Source organism: Microplitis demolitor, chromosome 6 (assembly GCF_026212275.2).
Source record: "Microplitis demolitor isolate Queensland-Clemson2020A chromosome 6, iyMicDemo2.1a, whole genome shotgun sequence".
Classification (NCBI taxonomy): domain Eukaryota; kingdom Metazoa; phylum Arthropoda; class Insecta; order Hymenoptera; family Braconidae; genus Microplitis; species Microplitis demolitor.
The window spans coordinates 3,425,938-3,450,704 of record NC_068550.1 but is presented as its reverse complement, the minus strand read 5'-3'; the positions used below and the strand labels follow the sequence as shown (position 1 = coordinate 3,450,704).

The 24,767-nt window shown below is 33.3% G+C and overlaps 2 protein-coding genes and 5 non-coding genes across 10 annotated transcripts; 1 reads left to right on the top strand and 6 right to left on the bottom strand.

Moving 5' to 3' along the window:
* Window positions 1-2,489: 2,489 nt before the first annotated feature.
* LOC103577360 (protein furry) lies at window positions 2,490-24,655 on the top strand. 4 transcript variants are annotated; one of them, XM_008557963.3, is made up of 22 exons: window positions 2,490-2,978; window positions 3,256-3,324; window positions 3,799-3,837; window positions 4,116-4,277; window positions 4,643-7,304; window positions 7,369-7,545; window positions 8,208-8,354; window positions 8,775-8,945; window positions 9,025-9,174; window positions 9,239-9,408; window positions 9,488-9,759; window positions 9,837-9,991; window positions 10,291-10,454; window positions 13,067-13,264; window positions 14,567-14,703; window positions 16,796-16,900; window positions 17,006-20,056; window positions 20,244-20,412; window positions 20,746-20,918; window positions 20,986-21,060; window positions 22,454-22,765; window positions 22,912-24,655. In XM_008557963.3, exons 2-22 carry the CDS (start codon window positions 3,282-3,284, stop codon window positions 24,202-24,204), a joined length of 9,825 nt encoding a protein of 3,274 aa, XP_008556185.1. In that variant the 5' UTR covers window positions 2,490-2,978; window positions 3,256-3,281; the 3' UTR covers window positions 24,205-24,655. The 4 variants fall into 4 exon arrangements, with proteins under 4 accessions (XP_008556185.1, XP_008556187.1, XP_008556188.1 ...); XM_008557964.3 differs by having other exon boundaries at window positions 2,500-2,523; XM_008557965.3 differs by lacking the exon at window positions 3,799-3,837.
* Window positions 10,465-12,732, bottom strand: LOC103577359 (thyrotropin-releasing hormone receptor). The gene is made up of 3 exons (XM_008557962.1): window positions 11,453-12,732; window positions 10,837-11,023; window positions 10,465-10,643 (listed from the first exon to the last, which is right to left on the bottom strand). Exons 1-3 carry the CDS (start codon window positions 12,293-12,295, stop codon window positions 10,483-10,485), a joined length of 1,191 nt encoding a protein of 396 aa, XP_008556184.1. The 5' UTR covers window positions 12,296-12,732; the 3' UTR covers window positions 10,465-10,482.
* On the bottom strand, window positions 14,780-14,852 carry Trnaa-agc (transfer RNA alanine (anticodon AGC)). Its single transcript has one exon. It is a non-coding gene; the product is annotated as a tRNA-Ala (tRNA).
* Trnaa-agc (transfer RNA alanine (anticodon AGC)) lies at window positions 14,954-15,026 on the bottom strand. The gene has a single exon. It is a non-coding gene; the product is annotated as a tRNA-Ala (tRNA).
* Trnaa-agc (transfer RNA alanine (anticodon AGC)) lies at window positions 15,127-15,199 on the bottom strand. The gene has a single exon. It is a non-coding gene; the product is annotated as a tRNA-Ala (tRNA).
* Window positions 16,401-16,473, bottom strand: Trnaa-ugc (transfer RNA alanine (anticodon UGC)). Its single transcript has one exon. It is a non-coding gene; the product is annotated as a tRNA-Ala (tRNA).
* On the bottom strand, window positions 16,579-16,651 carry Trnaa-agc (transfer RNA alanine (anticodon AGC)). The gene has a single exon. It is a non-coding gene; the product is annotated as a tRNA-Ala (tRNA).
* Window positions 24,656-24,767: the final 112 nt, after the last annotated feature.

Genomic DNA, 24,767 nt, shown 5'->3' with positions numbered 1-24,767 from the left:
GTTCTTCTCGTTGAAGCGACCACCTCCGCTAAGAATAGCTGCGCAGATCACGTGTCAGCGCATGCGCACACACTACTAATTTTTTTTTAATCCACACTTGAGATAGCAGCTAGAAGCCTAAAAACCCTGACACTTAAAATGTCTTACACTGACATTAATGATGTTTTTGAATTGTTATTTAAATATTCAAGATCATATTTTGTAATTTGTCATTTATTTACTTATAAGTCATATATTTTTAGTCAGCTATACCTGTTTGATAAAATTGACATTTGAATTTGGGAGTAAGCCCGCGCAAACGTCACTTCCGTCTTGTGGCTGATTAGAATGCAGTGTCAGGGTCAATTTAGCGTACAATTGATATTTATTTTAAACAATTGATGTATAATTGTTTTGTTAATTATTATTTTGATAATTATTAATTTTAATTCATTTATTTTTGTAAAATAATCGATTATTTTTATTTTTAACTGTCGATTGATTTGGGAGAATGTCAAGGCAGCTGCGCGCGCATCAAACATTAGGGCGTTTTTTGACCGCGCATTATTATTGAAACACGCGGGAAATATGATTCTGGACAAAAAAAAATCGATAAATTCCAGGGCGTCGGGTAACATTGAAGTGTGCGCTTAATTATTTAAATTTATAATTGACAGTTAATTGTATTAATACTAATTAATTAAAATACTGATAATTTTGAGATAAAATAATTGAATATTTGAATTATTAAAAAATGCAAGTGAGAAAAAAGGATTAATGTATAACTGAATTGATTTTTAAAGTTGAAAAAGGATTTTTTTGTTAGCCCTGGGACATAAGACAAGACACAAGGTCAAATTCACCTAAAGAGGTTAAGGGGACATCAAGTTGCGTAACTCTGGCTGTTAGCCAGGATTTCTGACATCGCAAAAGTCCCAAAGTTCAATGGAGCACTCGTGCTCGACTTAAACATCTACATCGTGTTGTTTAAATATATTAATAGATTTGGTTAAAACTATTCACCGATTATGCGGACCTTGCAGAGAATAGAATTATTGCTAAATGTGTCTCCGAATGTTGGAGATAAAACACAATATCAAAATATGACAGCTTTAATTTTACGTACAGTCAGAAATATTTTAATTTATGTTTGGGTTTATTGATATAATGATATCGTATCTTAATTATATGGGTATTACAAACTTATCTTTTATTTTGATTCTCAATCATCACATCGTTCATTCATTCAAATTTTTTGAAAAAAATAATTGTGAATAAATTAATGTCGGAGTAAATATTTATTTAATGTTTAGTCTCAAGTTTTTTTGAAATAAAAAAACATTTCGCGGAGTATAAATAATAAATATGTTACAATAATAATAAAAATGAATTATTACATGCAATAATTTTTTTTCTGATGCCTGCTTAAAAAAAAAAATAAGAAAAACATTTTTTAAAACTGTTTTTATTTTAAAGATTTTAAAAAATTATCACAATGAAGTTGACAGTCATCAGACAATTTTTAAAACTTCAAAATCACAAAATGAATTTTTTTTTTTTCAAAAAATTAAAAAATGGACTTTTAGAAAATTCTAAAATCAGTACATGCATTTTTTTTTATTTTATCAATTTAATTGATTACGTTTTTATATGCAATTTAAAAATTGTCTTATTTCTGCTACTTTTACACTCATAAAAAATTCAGTGGTAATTAGATTAATTACTGATAAGAATTAACTAATTAAATTTTGTTGATTGCGAAATAAAAATAGTTTCAAAAGTTTCAAATTGATAGACATTTGAATAAACAATAATTACGTGATGAGTTATGAAATAATTAATGATTGATAATTAAAACAGCAGGTTTTTTCTATTTTCAAAAAAAATATAATCGAAATTTGCTTGGGTTAGGACTTTTGAAGACTAATTGAAAAGACTAACCTGGAAGAATATCATAATTTAAATTTGAAACTCTTATCTTTTATTTTTCTTGCGAAGTTTGTAAAAAAATGTCTCCCTTTTTTTTCTATTTCAATTTATAATTTTTCTTCATTTACATTTTTTTGCCCCAAAAAAATAATAACAACTTACGTAACTGTAATCCAATAAATACAAATTTCAAGATTTATATAATGGACTTTTCAAAATCTTATGCGTGTTTTCAAAAAAATTTCTAATAGTACGATTCAAAAATTTGTAGACAACTTTTTTTTTTCACTAAATAAATTACGAAAAAAAAAAAAAAACAAAAACTAAAAATTTGCACATTTAGAAAATGTAAAAAACTGTAAGTACAATTTTTTTTTTTAAATTTATCGTTTTGAAAAAAATCCAAAAATTAATAGACGTCGGCTGACTTCAGTATCATTCAATAATACGTAATTTGTTTACAAAATAAAAAAAATGTCTGTATTCTATTTTCGGAGTCATAATTAATGTTTATATGCAATGGAAAAAAATAAAAATTGCGAGGATTAATTTAAAATTTAGTCACTAGGGATCAGCACATCTAGGACTTGGACGTTGAAATTATAAGATTTGAAAGTAAAAAAAGACAAATTTAAGTTAATTTATGTAATTTTCTATTATTCTGAAAACAGAAAAGATTTCGAGGAATTTCCAACAGTCTGCGCGATTCGATGGTTAGACATCTAGTCTAGGCCTATTTACTGTAAAAAAGTAAAATCGTCATACATGTATAGTCTCCATTGTTATAAACGTCAGAATTCAATTAATAACACAAATGTAGTTAATCTTATTATACAAATTCCAGTGAAAGTTTAATCCATTTCCTTGTTTTGTTATTATATAAAAAACTTATTTATGACTTGAATCAGTTAAATCCTAATTTCAAAATCACTTCAAGCGGGAATTTAAATTCGTGTTTGAGGTTATCGCTTTAAAGATATGACGTGATATATCAATATCTTATATATTATTATTTTTTTTTGTTATTCACTACGCACTAATTGAACAATACATCAAATAATATCTAAGAGGTATTCAAAATATATAGTTTTAGTAAAACTAATAAGATTTTTAATTTAAAAATTCAAACTTAATTTTTTTTGCAATTAAAAAAAATTATCTTGCTCTAAATGTTAAATAGTTTTTGTTTATTTATTTTAGTTATTAAAAATTTAAATAATTTATAATTACAAATTTAATTGATCAGTCATTAATTTATATTAACATTTTTAAAATAATTATTACTGTCATGGTTTTTGTTTTTATTGTTTTGTTTATTAATTAATAAATAAATAAATATTTTTACAGATATGGATTAATATATTTAATTTAAAATGTCTCCTGACAATGAGACAAGCATAGAAACTATGACTGAAGGTATTTATTAATTTGTCATTTATTATTTCTCATAATTTATATCATTAATTACATCATATATTTAATATATATATATATATATATATACATATGTATAATATACTGCTTTAAAAATAATAATTAATTAAGAATGACACTGAAATTAACTGACGTCTAATCATTATTTGATTTTTTTTTAAATTGCACTTACAGTTTTTTTAATTTGCTACATGTGCATATTTTTATTTTATTTTTTTAAAAATTCAATTGTTGAAAAATTTTAAATTGTTAATTGTCTGCTAACTTCAGGATCATAATTTAAGAAGCGATGTTGAAATTTAAATGTATTGTTGTTGCACCTCTAAGAATAGTATTGCAAAAATAATCAAAACCGCTTACATATTAATACAAATAATTGAGTAATTTAATAATTGTTTACTTGAGTAGATAAAATAATAGTTTTTAAACAATAGATTATTTAAAAATTACTTTCAGACGTGGAAAACCAACCGGGTGGAGACGACACTCATTCAGGTAAGTCTTAATAAAACGTTCAATGTCATGTAAACCATATTCAATGCTGATTAAATCCATCAATGTTAAGTACATCATAATTGAGTTAGTAGAACAGTGATGGTATCTGTTATGCACAAGCACAGGGCTTCTATCAGTAGAGTCCAAGTGTTGGATTATCAACAGAACTAAACAATAGTTGCTGCTTTTATTTTTTATTATTTACTTATTTATTTATTTATTATTAGGAACGTTAAATAGTAAGAAGTGTAAATAATTAAATGGAATTTATTTTTTAGAAACAAATGAATCAAGAACTGGTCATGGAGACGGTTCACAAGAGAGTGGAGTTGAAACTTTGGTTGCGTGTCCAGACTCTTTGACATCACATGGATCAGTACAGGGTGAAGGCAGTGATGCTTCTAGTATATATACAGCCAATACTTCTGTTTCTGGATATGGTAATTAATTAAATTTATTTTATTTAAGGGCATTCTTAAACAGTTCCCACATTTTTTTTAAATTTTTAATGAGAATTGTCAAATTTTTTTAATTTGGAGTTAAACGAAATTTGTAAAATGAATTTCAGTAAAATCTTCATGTCAATTTTCAAATTTTTTAGGCTGAAAGTTATTCGAAAAATTTCGTTTAACTTCTAATTGATAGCAACTATAAGTAATGTTTTTTTAACTAATTAATTAATAAAATTTTAATACGATTATGACAGTTGTCATCGGATATTTAAAAAAAAAGGGGGGCACTGTCTGAGAATGCCCGGAAATTTAAAATTAATTAGTTGGTACTGAGATTTTATTTAAAATTATAGAAACAAGTTCCAGTCGTATGAGTGCCGTTACCGTTGTCTTACCCTGGGGAGCACAAAAAGAAACAGTAAAACCACAACACATTGAAGACATGGATTTGAGACCTGGTGAATTTGTAATGCGAAGTCTTTTTGCTGAGTTTGCAGCTCAAGCGGAGAAAAAAATAGAGGCTGTGATGACAGATACTGATAAAACTCTTTCAAAAGTATTGCAACGTGGCGAAGATGCTCAATTTGATCAACTATTATCAGCATTTGGTGCAGTAGCTGATAATTGTCTTCCGTCAATTTTACGCGCGTTATTCAAATGGCACGAACGGCAGCTCGCTGACCAGGGTAATGATCAAAAGAAACCAGCGTCTGGAAAAGAAGATCAAAAAGGAAAAAGTATCATGTACACAATAGTATCAGGTTCGGGTAATGTTGAAACAGCGCCGGAAAAAAGTGAAGCTGATTTGCTTCAAGAAAGACGTGACTTAGCCGTTGAATTTATATTTTGTCTCATGTTAATTGAAGTACTACGTCAGTTACCATTTCATCCTGGTCATGAAGATTTGGTCACAGAAATAGAAAACATTGCATTCAAACATTTTAAATATCGCGAGGGTATTCAGAATGAACCAAATGCAACAAATATTCATATTATTGCTGACTTATTTGCTGAAGTTATTGGTGTATTAGCTCAATCGCGTTTCATGGCTGTGAGAAAACGTTTCATGATTGATCTAAAAGAATTACGAGCTAAAGAACCGGGTCCACATACCACACAAAGTATAATATCTCTGTTGATGGGCATGAAATTTTTCCGAGTTAAGATGGTACCGATCGAGGAGTTCGAAGCTTCATTTCAGTTCATGCAAGAATGCGCTCAATACTTTCTTGAAGTTAAAGATAAAGATGTAAAGCATGCGCTAGCAGGACTTTTTGTTGAAATACTAGTTCCTGTTGCAGCAGCAGTAAAGAACGAAGTTAACGTTCCATGTCTTAAGAATTTTGTTGAAATGCTTTACTCTACGACATTGGATATGTGCACGAAATCAAAGCACCGCTTAGCACTTTTCCCATTGGTCACTTGCCTGCTCTGTGTCAGTCAGAAGACATTTTTTCTACAAAACTGGCACTACTTCTTAGCGATGTGTCTCTCCCATCTCAAGACACGTGATCCGAAGATGAGCAGAGTCGCACTGGAAGCTCTTTATCGTCTTCTTTGGGTCTACATGATAAGAATTAAATGCGAAAGTAATTCAGCGACTCAAAGCAGACTTCAGAGTATTGTGAATTCCCTATTTCCAAAGGGATCTAAAGCCGTGATGCCACGTGACACTCCGTTGAATATTTTTGTTAAAATAATTCAATTTATAGCCCAAGAAAGACTTGACTTTGCGATGAGAGAAATAGTATTTGATTTACTGTCTGTTGGAAGACCTGTTAAAATAATTTTAACACCCGAACGTATGAGTATTGGGTTACGTGCATTTTTAGTTGTTGCTGACAGCTTACAGCAAAAAGAAGGCGAACCACCGATGCCAAGAACTATGGGAGTGCTACCCAGTGGTAATACAATGCGGGTTAAAAAAACTTTTCTCAACAAAATGCTTACTGAAGACACTGCTAGAAGTATAGGAATGTCGTCTTATTTTCCACATGTACGTCGAGTTTTTGTAGATATTCTACGAGCACTGGATGTTCATTACGGTAGACCGTTGATGATGACAAGTACTCAGAATATGAACAAAGAACCCGATGAAATGATAACCGGTGACAGAAAACCGCGGATTGATCTCTTCCGTACTTGTGTTGCTGCAGTACCGCGACTGATTCCTGATGGAATGACTGGAGCTGAGCTGGTTGATTTGCTTGCACGTCTAACTGTGCATATGGATGAAGAACTGCGAGGTCTAGCTTATCAGAGTTTGCAAACTCTGGTCATAGACTTCCCGGACTGGAGACAGGACGTTGTGATGGGATTCACGCAATTCCTGGCACGGGATGTCCAAGACACTTTTCCTCAGCTGGTTGACAATGGTCTCAGGATGCTGCTCCAACTATTGACTTCCTGGAAAAATGCTCTGACTAGTCCAAGTCCTCGAGCGAAAGAACAAGCGATCGAAAGCAACCGAATAAATCCTAGACTAGATCCTGCAACTAAAAAAGTTGATCCATGTCAAAAGGTCGAACAAGTCTCCACTGTCTTTCATCTTGTTGAAGGATTTGCTTTGGTGATGTTGTGTAATTGTCGACTATATCCCCGGCGCCTTGCAGTCCACATTCTCCGGGAAGTCAAAGTTTTACTGAAGGCTCTAGGAGGAATCGAAACAGATCAGCCGGTCATTGATGTAATTGACGCATCCTGTCCATCAGTTATAGAAAAATGTTATCACTTATTACCACCAGCAGAAAAAGCCGCCGCAGCTTTGACATCAAACGTTGATCTCCAGTGGATCGCTGACAGAAGCAGCTGCGTTTGGACAGCAGGTTTCCATGATGAAAACAGCACCAAAAGTTCATCGTTGCTGAATCTCAATGGCGTTGATCCCTGGAGTATATGTTTGTTTGCATTTTTAGAGAGAGATCGTGTACTTACTTTGTGTCCCAATGCTACTGCACATTCTTGGCCTATTGTTTTTACACGCATTAATTCTCTCTTTACTGTCGTTGATCCTACGTAAGTATTTAAATCTATAGATTTTAAGATATTTAATTAATTAAAAATTAATTATTTATTGCAGGCCGGTTAATGATAACAGAGCTTCGTTATTAAGAAGTTCAACGACAGTGAGAAAGCCAGTTAATGAAAGAGATGTTTACATGCACATATGGAAAAATTATTTAACTTTTGGTTATCGTGTTGTACCACCAATACCCAGTCCAATAATTCGATGCGCGAGTCCAGATTTGAGTCTCAGGTATACAAAGAAAAAAAAATTATTTACTCTTTTAATTATAATTTAAAAAAAATGCATTTTTAATTTAAAACATTTAAATTACAATTTAATGAGTAAAAAAATATAAATTATTTGGTAATTGGTGTTGGGTCTTGTCTGCTTATGTCTGTTGTGCCACTGGCTCCAGCACATTTATGTTATCAGAATTATGACATTTAAAAAGTATAATAATAAACAAATGGAAATACTTGAATTCATAAAAAAAAAAATTACACAGCTCAAACACATGAACAATACACTGGAGATAAAGAGTACACTGACTTATCAGCACTTACCACAAAGTATTAACACGTTCATAACACAATATTTTATTTTCTAAAAAAAAATTAACACAAAATTACGCACAACTTTTTTCATCAAATATAAATTTTTGCACTAGATCAATATAAAAATGCATGATCACAAATAAAATAAATGTTTAATTAAATAGAAAATTAATTTAATCTATTTTACTGTTTGATTTTTTATAATTTTATAATTCTAATGCCTATCTATATCTGTCTATATCTATATTTCTATACTGTGTCTTTACTATTAATTAATTTCTGCTGAAAGCGTAGTAAAAAAAAAAAAAACGTCTGATAAATATGAGCATTGGTGGTACACTGTATTGCATACTCTAGTGGTCAGCATACGGTGGAGTTTGGTGTTTTGTGCATGAGTAAGGAGTTGAGTCAAAGCCTGGAGAACCTCGGCGGGGCCCAGACCCTGCCGGGCCGATTCTCCGTACCGTCCATTTCCGGCATCTACACCAGGCATAAGCGGACCAGGTGAGCCTAAGTGAAAAAAAAAAAATCGAGCAAAAAAATCAACACAATTTTACCGCAATCATTTTTTACTTAACGTCATTTTTTTATTTTTTTTTAAATTGATAATTAATTAAATCTGTTAATTAATTTACACGTAATGCATTTACTGACTGCGGATGATTGGCGCACTGGTGTTTCTACTATTTATTAATTAATTAAAAAGTAGTTTAATTCTATAATTGTGCACATTAGAAAATTAAATTAGTATTTAATAGAAATCTAAATTCTTTATGTAGAGTAGATCACATTTACGACTGGTTTTTTTCACTTATTATTTAATTTGAAACACTGGAATATTTACATACACATTTATTATTATTATTTTTTTTTTATAAATATTTATCATGATTTTATTTGTAATTAAAATGTGAATTTTAACAGCTCGTCGCCGGATAGTTTGTCAGCTGAACGAGGAGATAATAAATCCCCAGGAACAAACGCCAGTCCAGCTGCGCTCTACAAACTCACGGTGCCCTTGTTGAGATGTGAAGCTGTTGACGTTCGCGATGCTGTGGTCCATGCTATCGGCAAAGTTAACGCAGATGCATTAAAGTAAATTTATATTTATATTTAAAATTTTAAATTTTAAATTCAAAATTTAAAAGTAAAAATTTCAAATAATTTTTTTTAGAGACTTAATGGAAGAATTAGTTCCTTATATACGAGAAGCTGTTGATAGAAAGCAAGAAAATATGCGAAGAAGACGTCGTAGAGATGCTTTGAGACTGCAGTTAGTCAGAGTGTTGGAATTAGTCGCAGAGTATGGAACTTTTGGAATTTGGTAAGTAATTTTTAATAAAATAATTTCAATAAATTTTTTATTGTTATGATTATTGTTATTTTAGTCCCGCTGTACTTGATCGTGAGACCCAGTCTCTTCATCCGACATTCGTAGAATACATAGACGGCGCAAGACTTTATCTAGAAAATGAACCTGACAAAGAAGCTCCAGCTGTACGAGATATAAAACTTCATTTTTGTAATTTCATTAGAAAAATGATTAAAAGTTTTTCCAGTAAGTTTGTTTTTCATACAAAAAAATAATAAATGAATAGTAATATTAAATTAATAAATAATTATTATTATTACTTAAGTTGAAGCGTGTCATTTACTTTTGAAACGAGATTTACGTCGGAATTTATTCACATTATTCGCAACTTGGTCCGGTCCATACGGTAAACCACTGACTAATATGTCTTCATCTTTTGACGAAGATAAATCGTGCTCAGAATTACAGTTATCAGCTTTGCAAGCTATGAGCAGTCTTCTGTGTTGCGGATCCTGCTTTAATCCTCAATCGCTGTCTGAAGAAGGTGCTATATTGTATCAGTGGCTTGATCTATTACTCGCCAGTAAAGATGAAAAGGTTTCTTCATTATTTTTACAGTTTATTATAAATTATTATTAATAGTCTCCATAATAATAATAAAAATTTATTTAAAGATTTACACTCTTGCACGTGAAACTGTCGTTTTATTATTGGAAGGGAATCCTGATATTGGAACACTACTCGATTGGGTGGTAGATCGATGCTACACAGGACTTCCCCAGGTTGCTGACGGTTGTTTCCTTGCTTTAGCGGCAATATTTAGCGCGAGGTAATTTATTACAATCACATTTATCGAACAATAACTTTAACAAGTTACTTAATCTATAAAACACAGCAATTTCATTATCCTGATTATTTATTATAACAATTAAGTTATTACGTCACGTAACAGAACTAATTACTTATTAATCTGATTCACAATTACGCTCGTTTTTACTGAGCGTTTTAATAAAACGTAATAGCTTGTTTTAATTTTCTTAAATGGGTTAATTCAAATGCAATTACGCGAAGAAATAATAAATAGCGATTACATAATTTTCTTTTCTTTTATTTTAATTTTTTGTTTAGAGAATATCCTTGCGATCATTACACGAGCGTGATAAACGTCAGTCTGATGAACACAGGCTGCCCACGCGCACCAGTGCAAGATGCGGCCCTCCAGCTTCTTCAGCTTCTCGACCAAAGGTTTTTTGGCAACGTAAGACCTCTTCCTACGGCTGAGCTTGAAACGAGTGAGTAAAATATTTATTAACAATTTCGTTACTGATCTTCATTTGAATTTCGGTGGTCTTTGAATTTCGTTTTCCGCGACGTATCTCTGGAAAAACTTTGCAGCTCGTACTCTTCAGTCCAAGGTACTTCGTACACAATCGTGCGTTGGCGAGCCATTGATTCGCTCAATGACTTCCGTGACTCGGAAGCTGTAATTCAGTTAAATAAAATAAGAAATATTTAATTTGCTTACATGAAAATATTTTAAATTCAAAATATTTAGATCGTAAATTATTAACATCACTCAATACTTAATAAATAAAAGTTCCAAGTGATTTATTAATGTATATATTTATAAAAGCTTAAGATATTTGAGTATAACATATAAATTTTTTTTATTACCGTGATTTGAAATCCTCGTGCCGGAATTCCATCGCTTTTTACGACGCAAGATAATCGCAACAACAGCTTTGCGAAAATTTTGTCCACTAGCGCAATATAATACGAAGTTAATTCCAAAGTTCGTATCAAATAATAAGTTACATATATGCTGTGTGATTACAATTGCTCGTGGTGGTTCATCGTCTTCCTAAAAATAAGTACTGACATTAGTATATATAAACACATATACTTTACTCCCGAGTAAATAAAGGAAACTTTGACTTAAATATTTGTTCTGACCACATAATTTTGACCCTGCAATAAAAACTCACGGAAGCTCATAAAAATATATGACATAAATTGGTATAAACTGTATATATATATTGATCCCATTAAAAATTAAATTTTTATTTATTGAGAAGAAGAAAAAAAAAGAATCGAAGAGATTAAGAATAAAAAAAAAATCATTAAACTCAATTATGACTTTATATATTTGTGTGTCTGGAACCAATAATGCGTTTATTAAGTAAATATCTAAAATGTATTTTTATGTCAAGTTCTATTGATAAAAAGGGTTTACTATTATTTATCGACACTTTTAATTAAAATAGATTATCCTGTGTACTTATTGGCTTACCTCAAGAAATGCTCTTACTCTCATGACGTAAGCTGGTAAATTAAAACATAAAAAAAAACTCGAAACAACCAACAGCATATTTGTAACTTTACTCTGCGATGTACCGGATGATTGATTATATTTTTGCTGCGACGTTTTATTTTTATTAAACGAAAAATTTGTCATCGTCGTCGTCGACGTAGTGAGTGTTCTACGCACTCGAGCTAGTCGCCAAACAGTTTTAACAATTAGTCCATTAAGCACAACAATAACAGTGAATGGTAATACAAATGTTAGAATAGTATCAGCGATATTGAAAACACGTGCCCAGTCTGCCCATTCCTCAGCTAGTAAACATACTGTGGCATTTAATTTTTTATTAGTGGCTCGTGGTCTTGTGAACCAGAGCACCGGACTGCATAAAATTAATCCGACCAATGTCAATATCATTAATATACTTTTAGCTCGTGCGACTGTACACATTGACTGTCTACGTAGCGGATAGCGCACGGCAACGAAACGTTCTATCGTGAATGAAACGACGAACCATACACTCAAAAAACTGCACAGTGTCGGGAGATAGACAAAAAACTGACAGTAACCTGGACGATTAAATAGCCCGACTCCTACCATATTCAGCCAGGCTACAAGAAGAGATATCAGGAAACCTGTGTCACTTATCACCAAAGCTGACAGATACCAGCTCGATGACACCCGGCGCATTTTTGTGCCGAAAAAAACGTAAACAGACAGACCATTGCCTAGAGTTCCCAGTGAGACCAGCACTGGTGTGTAGTACATTTGGACACCAGTCATTGTCGCTTCTGCCCAATCATTCAATTGCGAGGTTTCATTCGGCTCCATTGTAACTTTATTACTTTATTACTTATTCAATAGTGGTGATATTTAAATTCTTAATAAGCGCCAAAAGAAATGTATCTTCATCGTGTTATGATTCGTCCACGTGTATTATAACAGACTTTTTAAAGATTACTTGGGAGTTACGCCAAAAATTGTTTTCAAGGCTTCTTAAATACCAGTTTTAATATATCTTCAAAAGTTGTACACAAACACTTGTCTGTTTAATAACAACAATTATAATAATAGTAAAGTAAATCACTTGGGCCTTTTTACGTTGATTAATTTTTAAGTGGCCGAGAACTCACAGCACAAAGAAAAAACAGCACGAATAACTATCGATTTACGGATCAAGTATGAGCTTTTAAATTTCGATGACAAGAGTGTGAAATAACTTGAAATTAATGAGCACATGAGAAAAAATAGAAGAAGCTTTCTCTGTGTCGGCGTTACAACTAATTCTGCTAGCACTCTGATATAATATGAGCTTGATAAAGCCCGCGAAGCTTCCGGCTTCTGCGCGCCACAGGACCTCAACTTGCGCTTATATCCATCGTACAATTTAATGTTTTCAACTTCTATTTATAAAAATAATAAATACTTTTCCTATCTCAACATTATATCTTTCATCAAATTTATAATTTATTTACATGAATTTTTAATCCACGCGTTTTATCTTAATCAGACTTTAAAAAAACGGCAATAATGAATTTTATAAGAAAAAAAAAATTAATCGCATTAAATATTTATTTATTTTTTTTTTTATTTTCGTTTTAGATCAAGAAGAATGCCCAGTAAATTCGTTGATCAGCGGCGGTGTAATGCCTGGAGCCATATCATCATTTGGATCAAATGTACCAATAAAAGCTGGTACACTTGATGCTCTGCTCACAGCATCATATTGTCGAAACCAAATGTATTTATCAAGGCAACTCGCTCAACTTCATCCCGAGCTCACAATGCCGATGTTTAGCGGTAATCAATTTTTTTATTTAATTATAATCAAACTAATATACTAGATTAAATGATTAAAATTATATATATATATGATTCCTAATTGAACATACACTGGGAAGTTATTAAAATAAAATTGATGACCTTTTTTTCAACAATTTAATTAAAAAAAAAAAGAACTAAAAATATGCACAAGTAGAAAATTTAAAAATCTATAGGTGCATTTTTCTAAAATATTTTTTTTTTAATTTATCGTTTAAAATTATTAGACTAACTCTAGTAGAGGCTAATTAAAATTAAATCAATCGATATTGTATTATAATATTATGAGCTTGTGTCCCAATTAAAATTTAAAAAATTATGAAACCAATTAACATCGAAGGCGTAACAACAGTATATGAATAAATATGATTAAACATATAAATATGTATATGTATATCAGCACAAAGTGATATTAGCTTTGCACAGACGTGGACAGTTACAGATAGCTGTCAATATGAAATCCAGGTTTCTGTGACAAGAGCTTAAGCACGTCGATACTGACGGCGCATTTAATGAGAAATTATACTACTAACTCCCATAAAATTCTCATCTTGCGTATTATTATCTAAAAGTACAAGTATATTTACTAACAAACTAACTAGCTCGCAAAACGTTAATTCTAAAATCGAATGTATGAGCGAACTCTACTTTTAGAATCCAAACAGTGAAAATTTTCACATACATAAATAACGAGGCCTTTTGCTGCCCCTGCTCTTCTTATACATCTTCAGCCAACACAACTATTCATACATTATTAAATTTTCTTTTACACTCAGGCAGTTTCCATCAACCACTTAATCATAATTCACTCTTTATCGTGCGTTATTGAAAAAAAAACAAGAAATGAAAGTTTTTTTTTTATTATTTTGTTTAATCATACGTTATCCATTCGCGGTTGATGGAATAATCGTAATTGCACTCAAAACATCTGTCGGGCATTGGGGTTTATTGGCGAAACACCTCGACCTCTTTGGTTACTCATACTCCATCAACGTTAGCTGACGGTTTTCAATCAGTCCAACGAACTTAAAAGCTCCGACCTACACACGTTCAACTCGGCCAGGCCTCTATCCTAACTTACTTACATCAGCGATATTCTTTCCTTCTTTTTATCTATACGTAACACTCTATTTTCATCCCTCCCTTAGTGTCTCCCACACGTGTCGTATGCATACCATATCTACATTTATATATATATATATATATATAAAATGTATATACTTACTCTTTACTTATCCACCCATCTATCCATCATTTTAAAATTTTACTTTGCTGTTACAGAGATAACTCACAGATTCCAAACTGCCAGACGTGAAGTGCGACAACTGTTGCTCCAATATTTACTACCGTGGCTACATAATATGGAATTAGTTGATCCGAATGTTCCGCCGCCTTCTAATCCTTCAAGTTACTACCAGGTAATTGTTTCATGCAAGCAAAAAAAAAAAAAAGAAAAAAACTTATTTATTTAATTTTTATAAGAAAAAATCTATTTGGAGGCGCCGGGTATCGATCCCGGTACCTCTCGCATGCTAAGCGAGCGCTCTACCATCTGAGCTACGCCCCCCTTGATACTATTTCTGAGGTAAATGGTGATTAATAAATTTCACTGAGATTTAGTTTAAGTATAAATAAGATCAAGTGAGCGAAAGGAGAAAAAAAGAGATCTGGAGGCGCCGGGTATCGATCCCGGTACCTCTCGCATGCTAAGCGAGCGCTCTACCATCTGAGCTACGCCCCCCTTGGTACTAATACTGAGGTAATGGTCAATGGTACATTTCACTGAGATTCAGTTTAAGTATAAATAAGATCAAGTGAGCGAAAGGTGAAAAAAAGATAACTGGAGGCGCCGGGTATCGATCCCGGTACCTCTCGCATGCTAAGCGAGCGCTCTACCATCTGAGCTACGCCCCCGTTATATATATCCAAGGTAAATGGTCATTGGTACATTTCACTTTGATTCAATTCTTATATAAATGAGATCAAGTAAGAGAAAGGTATATCAAAAATGAGAGCGCCGGGAATCAATCACATATTGGGATCATAGCAGTATGTCTGCTTCTCGTTTCTCTTCTTTATTTTGACGCTGGTTATTTATTACATTATTATTTTATTCTCATAAATATAACTTTATCTTTATTTATGTCTCTATTAAAAATTTGAATTGTTGAAAACTATTAGCTACTTTTCTATTTTTAATTTTCACTTATGAGCTAATGCGGCAGCGGTGCGTGGGAGGGTAGGGATGTAGTTTGTGTGGATAAATGAGAATTTATTATTTATACTATTTATATTGTTTTTTGAAGTTTGATCTTTTGGCTATCATATTATATTTTTTTATTAAGCCGCATCCCCGTTCTGATTCTTGCGTATTTTTCTTTTTTTATCTTAGTTTGATCTTATTTGTGTGTTTGTCTCTAAGGTCTATTCACAATAGCTTTTTATCTAGACAGTAGAAGTCTATGTCATGTTTCAATGGTAAAGATCTATCTTATCTCGATTAGTAATTTAGTATTTTTCCGGAGTCGTTAGGTACAAGTATTTTGTGATGCGGGCTTTTTGCTACATGTTATATTATAGGGATGCTATCATTTTTTATTACTTTATTTTATCAAAATGCATAAATGCTTGTAGTAAATGTTCACTGTTATTGTATTCTTCCCAGGTGTCTTATTGCTCTGTTATAGTTTTGCTGTATAATTTCCTTGTTTGTTTGATGGTACAACTAGATCTATTCTAAAATTTTCTATTTATTATTAATTCATTATTTGGAATATTCATACATGCTGTCGCAAGCTCTGAAGTATCTTTCAAACCTTAATTTTTCCATATTGTAAGCGCTGATGTTCCAGCAGACTGGTCCTGCACGATTACTAATCTTTTATGTAAATGACGTCTGCTCCTGGCGTGAGTCTTGTATCGTAGAATGAGTTTGGTGTAGTATAAATATTTAATTTTTTTTCTGCCTTATCCTGTTGTTTAAACGAACGATTTGTCATCTGAGCTCCGATGCATCCGAGTAAAAATGCTCACTGTCGCAATTTGTTTTAGTTTAGTTTCAGTATCAATACAATCAAACAAGCAAAAAGTACCAAAAAAAAAAAAAAAAAAAGATTGGAGGCGCCGGGCATCGATCCCGGTACCTCTCGCATGCAAAGCGAGCGCTCTACCATATGAGCTACGCCCCCATTGTTATCTAACACCGAATAAATATTAAACCTGATCTTTGACGTTAATTTGATTCTCTATAAACAAGATCAATTACGTGAAAGGTGCAAAGAAAAAAAAATAATTGGAGGCGCCGGGTATCGATCCCGGTACCTCTCGCATGCTAAGCGAGCGCTCTACCATCTGAGCTACGCCCCCCAATATGATGAAGATATTTTTCAAAATTTACATAAAGAAGAAATAAACTAGCTTTATTGTTTTCATTATTTTTAATATATATACTTTAGACAGTATGCTTATATTTTTTAGTACTAATATTGGCTTTAAAAAAATTATTTACAGTATTATACGAGCGACGTTACTCGCGGTGGTACTAAACGTGAAGGATGGGGTACTGCGGAAGCTACGGAAATGGTTCTCAATAATTTATTCTACATTACCGTCAAGGTAGTATTTTTAATTTATATTCATAACGACGTTTCTGTATCTGTTTATTTTTTTTTATTTTTATATTTATTAAAGTTTTAATTAAAACTTATATTTGCAACCTAGTTTTCTGATGAGCATCCGAAAGAAGTTGAAGAACTTTGGTCGACATTATGCGGTTGCTGGCCTAACAATCTAAAAGTTATAATACGCTATTTGATAATTATTTCTGGGATGGCACCGCAGGAATTGTTACCATATGCCAAAAGAGTTGTACTTTTCTTAGCACGTGCTCGTCCCGATCGTTTAGTAGACGAAATGATGACAGAATTACAAACTGTTGAAACATTAAACTGTCTTATTGAACGAACAGAAACTCCGCCGTTTTATAGGCTTACGAGTATGAGAAAAGCGTCATCACACAGCGATGCTCCAGCAGCAGATCCTGGTAATCCATCACGGGATTTAGCTGTAGAGAAAGGAACAATTCATACGAAAAGACATTCGGGAGAAGATCCGGTTAAGACTGGATCTAAGTCTGACACTGCTCTAAGAGCTTTAGCTGGTTTTCAAGCACCTCGTGTTGAGAAAACGCGTACCACAAGTGGACCACCTATTTTACCAGATGATTTGTCTACGCCAACTACTGAAGTTGAATTAACAACTGATGAGACAATTTATGTAACACGTGGTGGGAGTTCTGGTGTTGTTTCAAACAAAGTTAACCACAGTGAAAAGTTTGATATACCTCAGCCGCATCCATTACCTATGCCCGAATACGGTGGTTACTTTGCGCCGCTAACTGAATACCTACCAGATAGTTCTCAGCCAATAAGTGGATTCCATCGCTGCAATATCGCCGTGATGCTTTTAACAGACATTGTAGTTGATGGTATACAACTAGACTGGTCGATCCATGTGCCTTTGATGCTGCATATAATATTTCTTGGGTTAGATCACTCGCGGCCGCTGGTGCGCGACCACTGCCGACTGTTACTTTTAAATCTACTCGTAGTACTCGGTGATCACCGCGATCATTTAGGTGTTGCAAGACTTCTGTTAGCATCAAAAACTGAACAGCTTGGTCTAGGTCTTAGCACACCGGCATTGCCAATATTAGAACACAATTTTACAGAAGTTGATCCAGAATTCGACGCTTACTTGTACGGACCCCCTGCAGTTCCTACCACGACAACAACCCCACCTAGATCAAGTACACCTCCACCTGTTTACTCTCCTCCCCCTGCGCCACCTTTACCTGAACCATCAACTCCACCTGTATCGATATCATCAGACGCCTCTCCATCACACTCGCCGATTCCTTCCGCTTCGGTAACACCGCCTACTTTTACATCCCAAGCTAAAGATCAAGCAGTCAAGGAGTTCGGTGCTTCATCATTAACTGGCACATCGCCACCCATTCCTCCACCGCCCCCGCCTCCGCCTCTTCCCACGTCCCCATCAGCACCCACATCTACAAATCCATCACCCTCCCACTCGCCTATTCCTACAACTTCTGTAACTCCCCCAACTCCTGCTCAAGTTCAATCTAAAGATCCGCTTTCAAAAGAATTTGATAATACGTCACTACGTGCCTGGCCAGCGTCTTCAGGGCCGCCTACTGGAGTCCCAGTTATTGTTACTCCCGAAGATGCTGCTAATTGGACAGGACCTCAACCAGGTCCTAATATGCCAATCCAAGATGTTATAAAATCACTCATAAACTTTTTGGCTTCAAAAACAAATCAGCCGCTTTGGAATTACGAAGATATGACTGCTAAAGTTTGGTGGGTCAGAAGTGCTGAGCAACTTACAGTTCTACTTCGACATGTCTTGAGAGTCTTTAGAGATTCATTACCTCATGCTCACGTAAGTCAAAGGTGGGCTGAAACCGCATTGCAACTTGGACTGTCTTGTTCATCAAGACACTATGCAGGTCGTTCACTTCAAGTCTTCCGGGCTCTTCGTGTGCCCATTACCTCACGTATGCTGTCAGATATTCTCTCGCGTCTTGTTGAGACAGTGGCCGAACAAGGTGAGGATATGCAAGGATACGTCACTGAGCTCTTACTGACTCTCGAAGCTGCAGTTGATTCACTGGAGTCTGATTTCCGGCCGTTAGATTTTATGAAAGAGATTTTCAAATCAACTCCGAATTTGAATAACAAGGATCCAGCTTCGGGAATGATACTTGGCAAAAGAAATATTGGTGGAGTCTGTGGTTATCCAGGTCCACATGTATTCACACATTTGAATCACGCAAGCGGACACACGCGCAGTACAAGTTATTCAGTGAGCTACTGCATGAGAAAGTCAGCTGCAGCTTCTACAGCGACGTCAAACGATCCAAAGGAATTAGATTCACGAGTTTGTTGCAATAAATATCCAAACTCGAATCTCTCGAGATCAAGATCTGCGCAGTCACTAAAACTCCTTGGGGATTCAGCAACACAAGACGACAAAATGACTATTCTCGCTCAACTATTTTGGTTATCAGTATCATTACTCGAGTCTGATTACGAGCATGAGTTTCTACTGGCTTTGAGATTACTTGGCAGAGTATTGCATCGACTGCCACTGGACCGTCCAGACGCAAGAGACAAAGTTGAAAAACTTCAGCAGCAATTAGGATGGAATTCATTCCCTGGAGTCCATGCTCTATTACTGAAAGGTTGCACCAGTCCCAACACCTATGAACCAGTAGTGACATTACTATCGCAATTTACGCCACTACTCGATTTGCCGTTTGTCGATCCTACTCAAAATCTCGCATTCCCAATGAATGTCATTTCATTGCTACCCTACATGTTGTTGAACTACGAAGATGCTAATGAGCTATGTATAAGGAGCGCGGAAAATATTGCCCAAGTCAGTGCAGAAAAAGGAAAAAAGCTGGACCACTTGGGCACTGTCATGACGTTATATTCACGGCGTACTTTTAGCAAGGAAAGTTTTCAATGGACCAAGTGTGTGGTCAAATATCTCTATGACACTTACGCGCACTTGAGCTTCAACATGCTGGCGTTCCTGGTAGAAGTTTTAGAAAAAGGACCGGGTAGTATTGCGCTACCGGTGCTGAGTATCATTCACTGCTTGCTGCATTATGTAGACCTTGCATCGAAAGCCGCTCAGCCAATCAATACCGAGTTGTTGAGAGTCATCTCTAAATATGTTGAGGTAAATATTAATTTAAATATTTTTATTGAGGCGCCAAGTTTTAAAATTCATAAGCCGGCAATAGAGATTCACAATTTTCTTAGGGAAAAATTATTGTATTGAATAATCGGATTTGAAATTTGGCGCCTTAATAAAAATTTAAAAATTAAGAAATAAATAATAAAAAATTAACTAAATTTTTTTAAAGGGTCCGCATTGGAGGGAAGCATTAAAAATATTAAAATTAGTCGTTACAAGATCATCAACACTTGTCGCACCTCCAACAAATGTCCATGGATCATCATGGGAATCATCTCTTACTTCTCCACATCCAAGTTTCACTGACACTGAAATCTTCACCAAAAAAGAATTACCTGGTAAGTTGTGTCTAAAAATTAATAGATAAATTCCCGCATGTTTTTTTTTCCACGCACTAATTATTGATTATTTACTTAGAATTATTTTTCTTTTGTTCTTTTAATTCTTCACTCGCATGGACTGCACACTACTTGTCTCTTTCTTCAACTTTCTTCAACACTCAGGTTGCGATAAAAACAATAATGATTTTGTGTGGTTGTAAATTACTAACAATAAAATATCATTATTTTTATAGTATACATTAGTTTTTATAATTTCACTATAAACCTTTCATATTTTTGTATGATAAGTTTATAAACTAGTTTAATATTTATTGACAATTAAATTAATAGGAAGAACAATGGACTTTACTTTTGATGTAACTAAAACTCCGGTGATTGGAAAAAGATGGTTGAAACGTCAAGTTGAAGATGAGAAGACTGTTGGATCTCCAAGACGTTCATTGTCTTTATCACCTGCTGACAGCAGTGCTGTATCAAGTTGGAAAAGACCGTGGATGTCACAGGTATGATTATAGATTTTTTTATTTAATTTAAAATTTATTAAAATAATAATAATTATGATTTTTCTAGGGAAGAGTAAGAGAATGTTTAGTAAATCTTTTAAGACCATTCGGACAGCCTGTAGGATTACCGAAGAGTCCGTCTGTAAGTTTATTTTATAATTACAATTTACTATTTAATTTAACTCAATTATGGACGGATTTTTTTTTAGGATGAGAGCATTAGCTCACTGACACTGTATAGCAAGGTAATGAGCTCGTGTAAAAAAAAAAGTTACAAAATTTTACGTATAGAAAATTTGCTAATTTTAAGACAATTCAGATTTTTTTTTAATTTTTTTAAAAATTGAAGAGTAAAAATACTAGTCGATTTCATAATTTTTGTAAATTTTTTTTTAATTAATTATTTTTAAAAAGTCAAGAAATTTTTTCAGTTTCTACTCAAAAATTTAATATTTTACTTTTTCTAAACTTTTTGTTGAAATTATTAAACCGACTAGTATATCGTTTAAAATTTTTAAAAATCCTGAGTTGTTTAAAATTTTCAAGTTCTTCTGAATATTTTTGTAAATTTTATTTTTACACGAGAGGGTTAATTTTCCGATAACAAAAGTGTCGCACTTTTTTAAATAAACGAGACTTGATAATATTCCACTTCTGCGTACCTTCAGATAGATTTGAATAGGATATTTAATCAAGTTCGCCGTAAACCTTTTGTTGCAACTCAATAATAATTCACTACAAACAATTCGGTTTATTTTCAATTTACTTCCGGCTTTGTACTAGTTGATATAATTCTCAGCTTAAAATTTAAGCCCAACAGCGTAAAATTTATAAAAAAGTAAATCCCTATAAATCCTCGACATACATCATCTCTATTTGTTTTCCCATTTTACTTCCCTTCTTGAAAAAAAGTGATCAATAAAATACTAACAATAATGCAGCTAAAAAATATAAATAATAAAATCTCTCTGCTATCATTTAAAATCCCGCTTTTATATAAATAGAAATGAATGTATGGATAGAAAATTTTTAAATTATTAGAGTAAGATAAATTTTATTACGAAAAGCGGTTCAGTAGAGATGATTATAATTTTAATTTTTTAATTGTTTATTATTTTAAATCTCGAGGGCGAAATTAATTTTTTTTAATTAGTAGTAAAAATATGTGCTCTTGTTATATTTAAATTTATAAAGAACCCGAAAAAAGACTTAATTAGTCCTCGTAAATGTCTTTAATTAATCTCGTTTATTTAAATCACTTGTGTCTTATTTACTATCCAGCATTAAAACCACTTTAAAGAATTTATAAATAATCATGAATGAAATCGTACATTAAAAATTTTATTACACTTAAATGTCTGAGCGAGTAGACAATAAAAATTAAAATTTATTTATTTTATTTGAATTTAAATTTAAAGCACAAGCTTTTGAGTCCCACTATCACGCGACAGTGTCAGAGCAATTGCTTATTAATCAAATTTTTTGTAATTGATTATTGTAAATTATGCAGTCCAATAATAAAAAAATATCAACAGGTAATATTCAGCCAAAGCTCAGACTTGATGGAGAGACAGTCGTCAATGGCATCTTCAACGGAAGAAATGTCTGGTGCAAATAATGATCTAAGCGGCGGGTCACGACGTGACGACGAACAATTCGGAGTTTTCAAAGACTTTGATTTCTTGGAGTATGAAAGTGAGAGTGTTGAAGGTGAGAGTACTGATAACTTTAATTGGGGAGTGCGCAGACGTCCGCTTAGTGAAGGAGAAGAACGCGAGCCCAGTTTACGACAATTTGAAGAGAGTCTCAGTGAGAAAACGCTTTCATCTAGCAAACATACATCTCGGGTAAGTTTTTATTTTACCCTTCAGCACCTGCGTTAACGCATCGTAAAACAATAGTCGCTTTTTTGAAGAAAAAAAAAAAATCGTACAGGCGCAGATGCAAAATAAAACATTTACAGTAACATAATTTTTTTATTTATTTTAATTAGCGTGGCGGAGTCGCTGAAGAATCATCCGATGATGAAGTGGGTTCAGAATCACCTTTGGATGAAGTCCCATCAGGATCTGGTGCTGGTCAGGAAATCAATAGCATTCCTGGAATGTTTCCTCCATCCTCGTTGTCTCTTATACCCAGTCGATCACGCCATGATTCATCAACGCGATCAGATACTTCGGGATCCAGTGCTGGCGATCTTGGTGACGTGACACCTTGTAACGCATCACCAAATCTTTCAGCTCTGATGCCATTCCGTCAGGTAGCGCGCGATGACGCTGAAGAAATATGGAGACAACAGATACAAAATTTAATTTCACAACCACCTTACAATATTCTCGAATTTTTCCATTTGCTGAGTAGAATTTTACGAGACTTGTCCAGCAAATCTGTTGGATTGTCACGTGAATCAGTAGCATTGCTAACAAATGGTAGCACAGCAGCATCACAATTAGCATCTCAACTGTCTAGTCACGCAGAATTATTGAGTTCAAAAGCCGAGCCCCCATTAGTTTGGTTTTCGCTGACAGTATTTGCAAACCATCGACTCAATGAAACATTAAGATTCGGTATGCTTGAGATTCAAGAACATTTGGAGACATTTTTAGAGAAAAAAGATCATGCGACAGAGTGTCTCGAGGCCGTAAAAGCAACAAATAAATTACAAGTACTCGGAGAATCATCCGGTGGAAATGATTTGAGTTCCGAAGAAATGCTTCTAGGACTAGGCCGTGCGTTTTATAAACTACACTTTCAACTTTTGATACTAATCTCTTCGTCAAATAAAATGTTGCTATCACTGACAAAAGCCTCAAGAAATTTAAACGTCCAGCTGCATGACATGTCAGCAGAGATGTCAATGATGAAGACAGCGCTCTGTCGCGCTTTAGAAGAAAGTACTGAGAGCGAACGTGGAACTCCAACTCCAACACCGAGTCCAAGTCCACTACCCGGTGGTTCATTAGAAGAAGTATCCCGAGTCGCTGAATTTTTAAGGTCCGCACGCTGGTCGTCGGCGCTTGAGGCTGTGAGATTACACCGGGCTCAATGGCCCACTGATCCTTTCCACGACGATGATGATGTTACTACTGCTGTCAATATGTACTGCAGACACTTGGGTCAGGATCGCACTGACTTATTTGTCGTAACAAAAACCGATGGTGAGATGACGGAAATATCTGACAGACTGATGGAGAGTCTTTCCCGGATACTAGCGGCTGTTACTGGTCTTGAAGCTGCTGTCAAAGCGGCTCCTATGCCGAGCTCTCATCATTCAAAACTCGACTGATAGACATATGTTTAATTACTAACACAATTATGTCTATTATTTTTATTTATACTTTTATTAAAACGTTACTACTGTTAATTAAATATTTACATTTAACAAATTGTACATTGTTTTAGTGCAAATTGTACTTTTAGTGCGTGATATAGCCTCATATGGCATTTATACATAACTTTTTTTGTTTTATTATTATTATTATTATTATTATTATTATTATTATTATTATTATTATTATTATTATTATTATTATTATTGATGACAAAAGTAAAAAAATTTTCTTTAATAACTTATATAATAAATTATTTTTGAGAGTATGAACCCATGGCAGTTGAATATTTAATTTAAATTCGATAGCGATCAATATTTAAATTTCGATAGACTGATTAGTTAATGAATCACTTAAAAAAAAATTTTAATATCCGTCATGATAACAATAATAATAAAAATAAAATATTTTATCAATGTCAATTAAAACAATACAAAAATAATAGTAATAAATAATAATATAATTTAGTAAAAATAAAAAAATTGTCGATATAAAAAATGAATAAACAAAATGTCTGTCA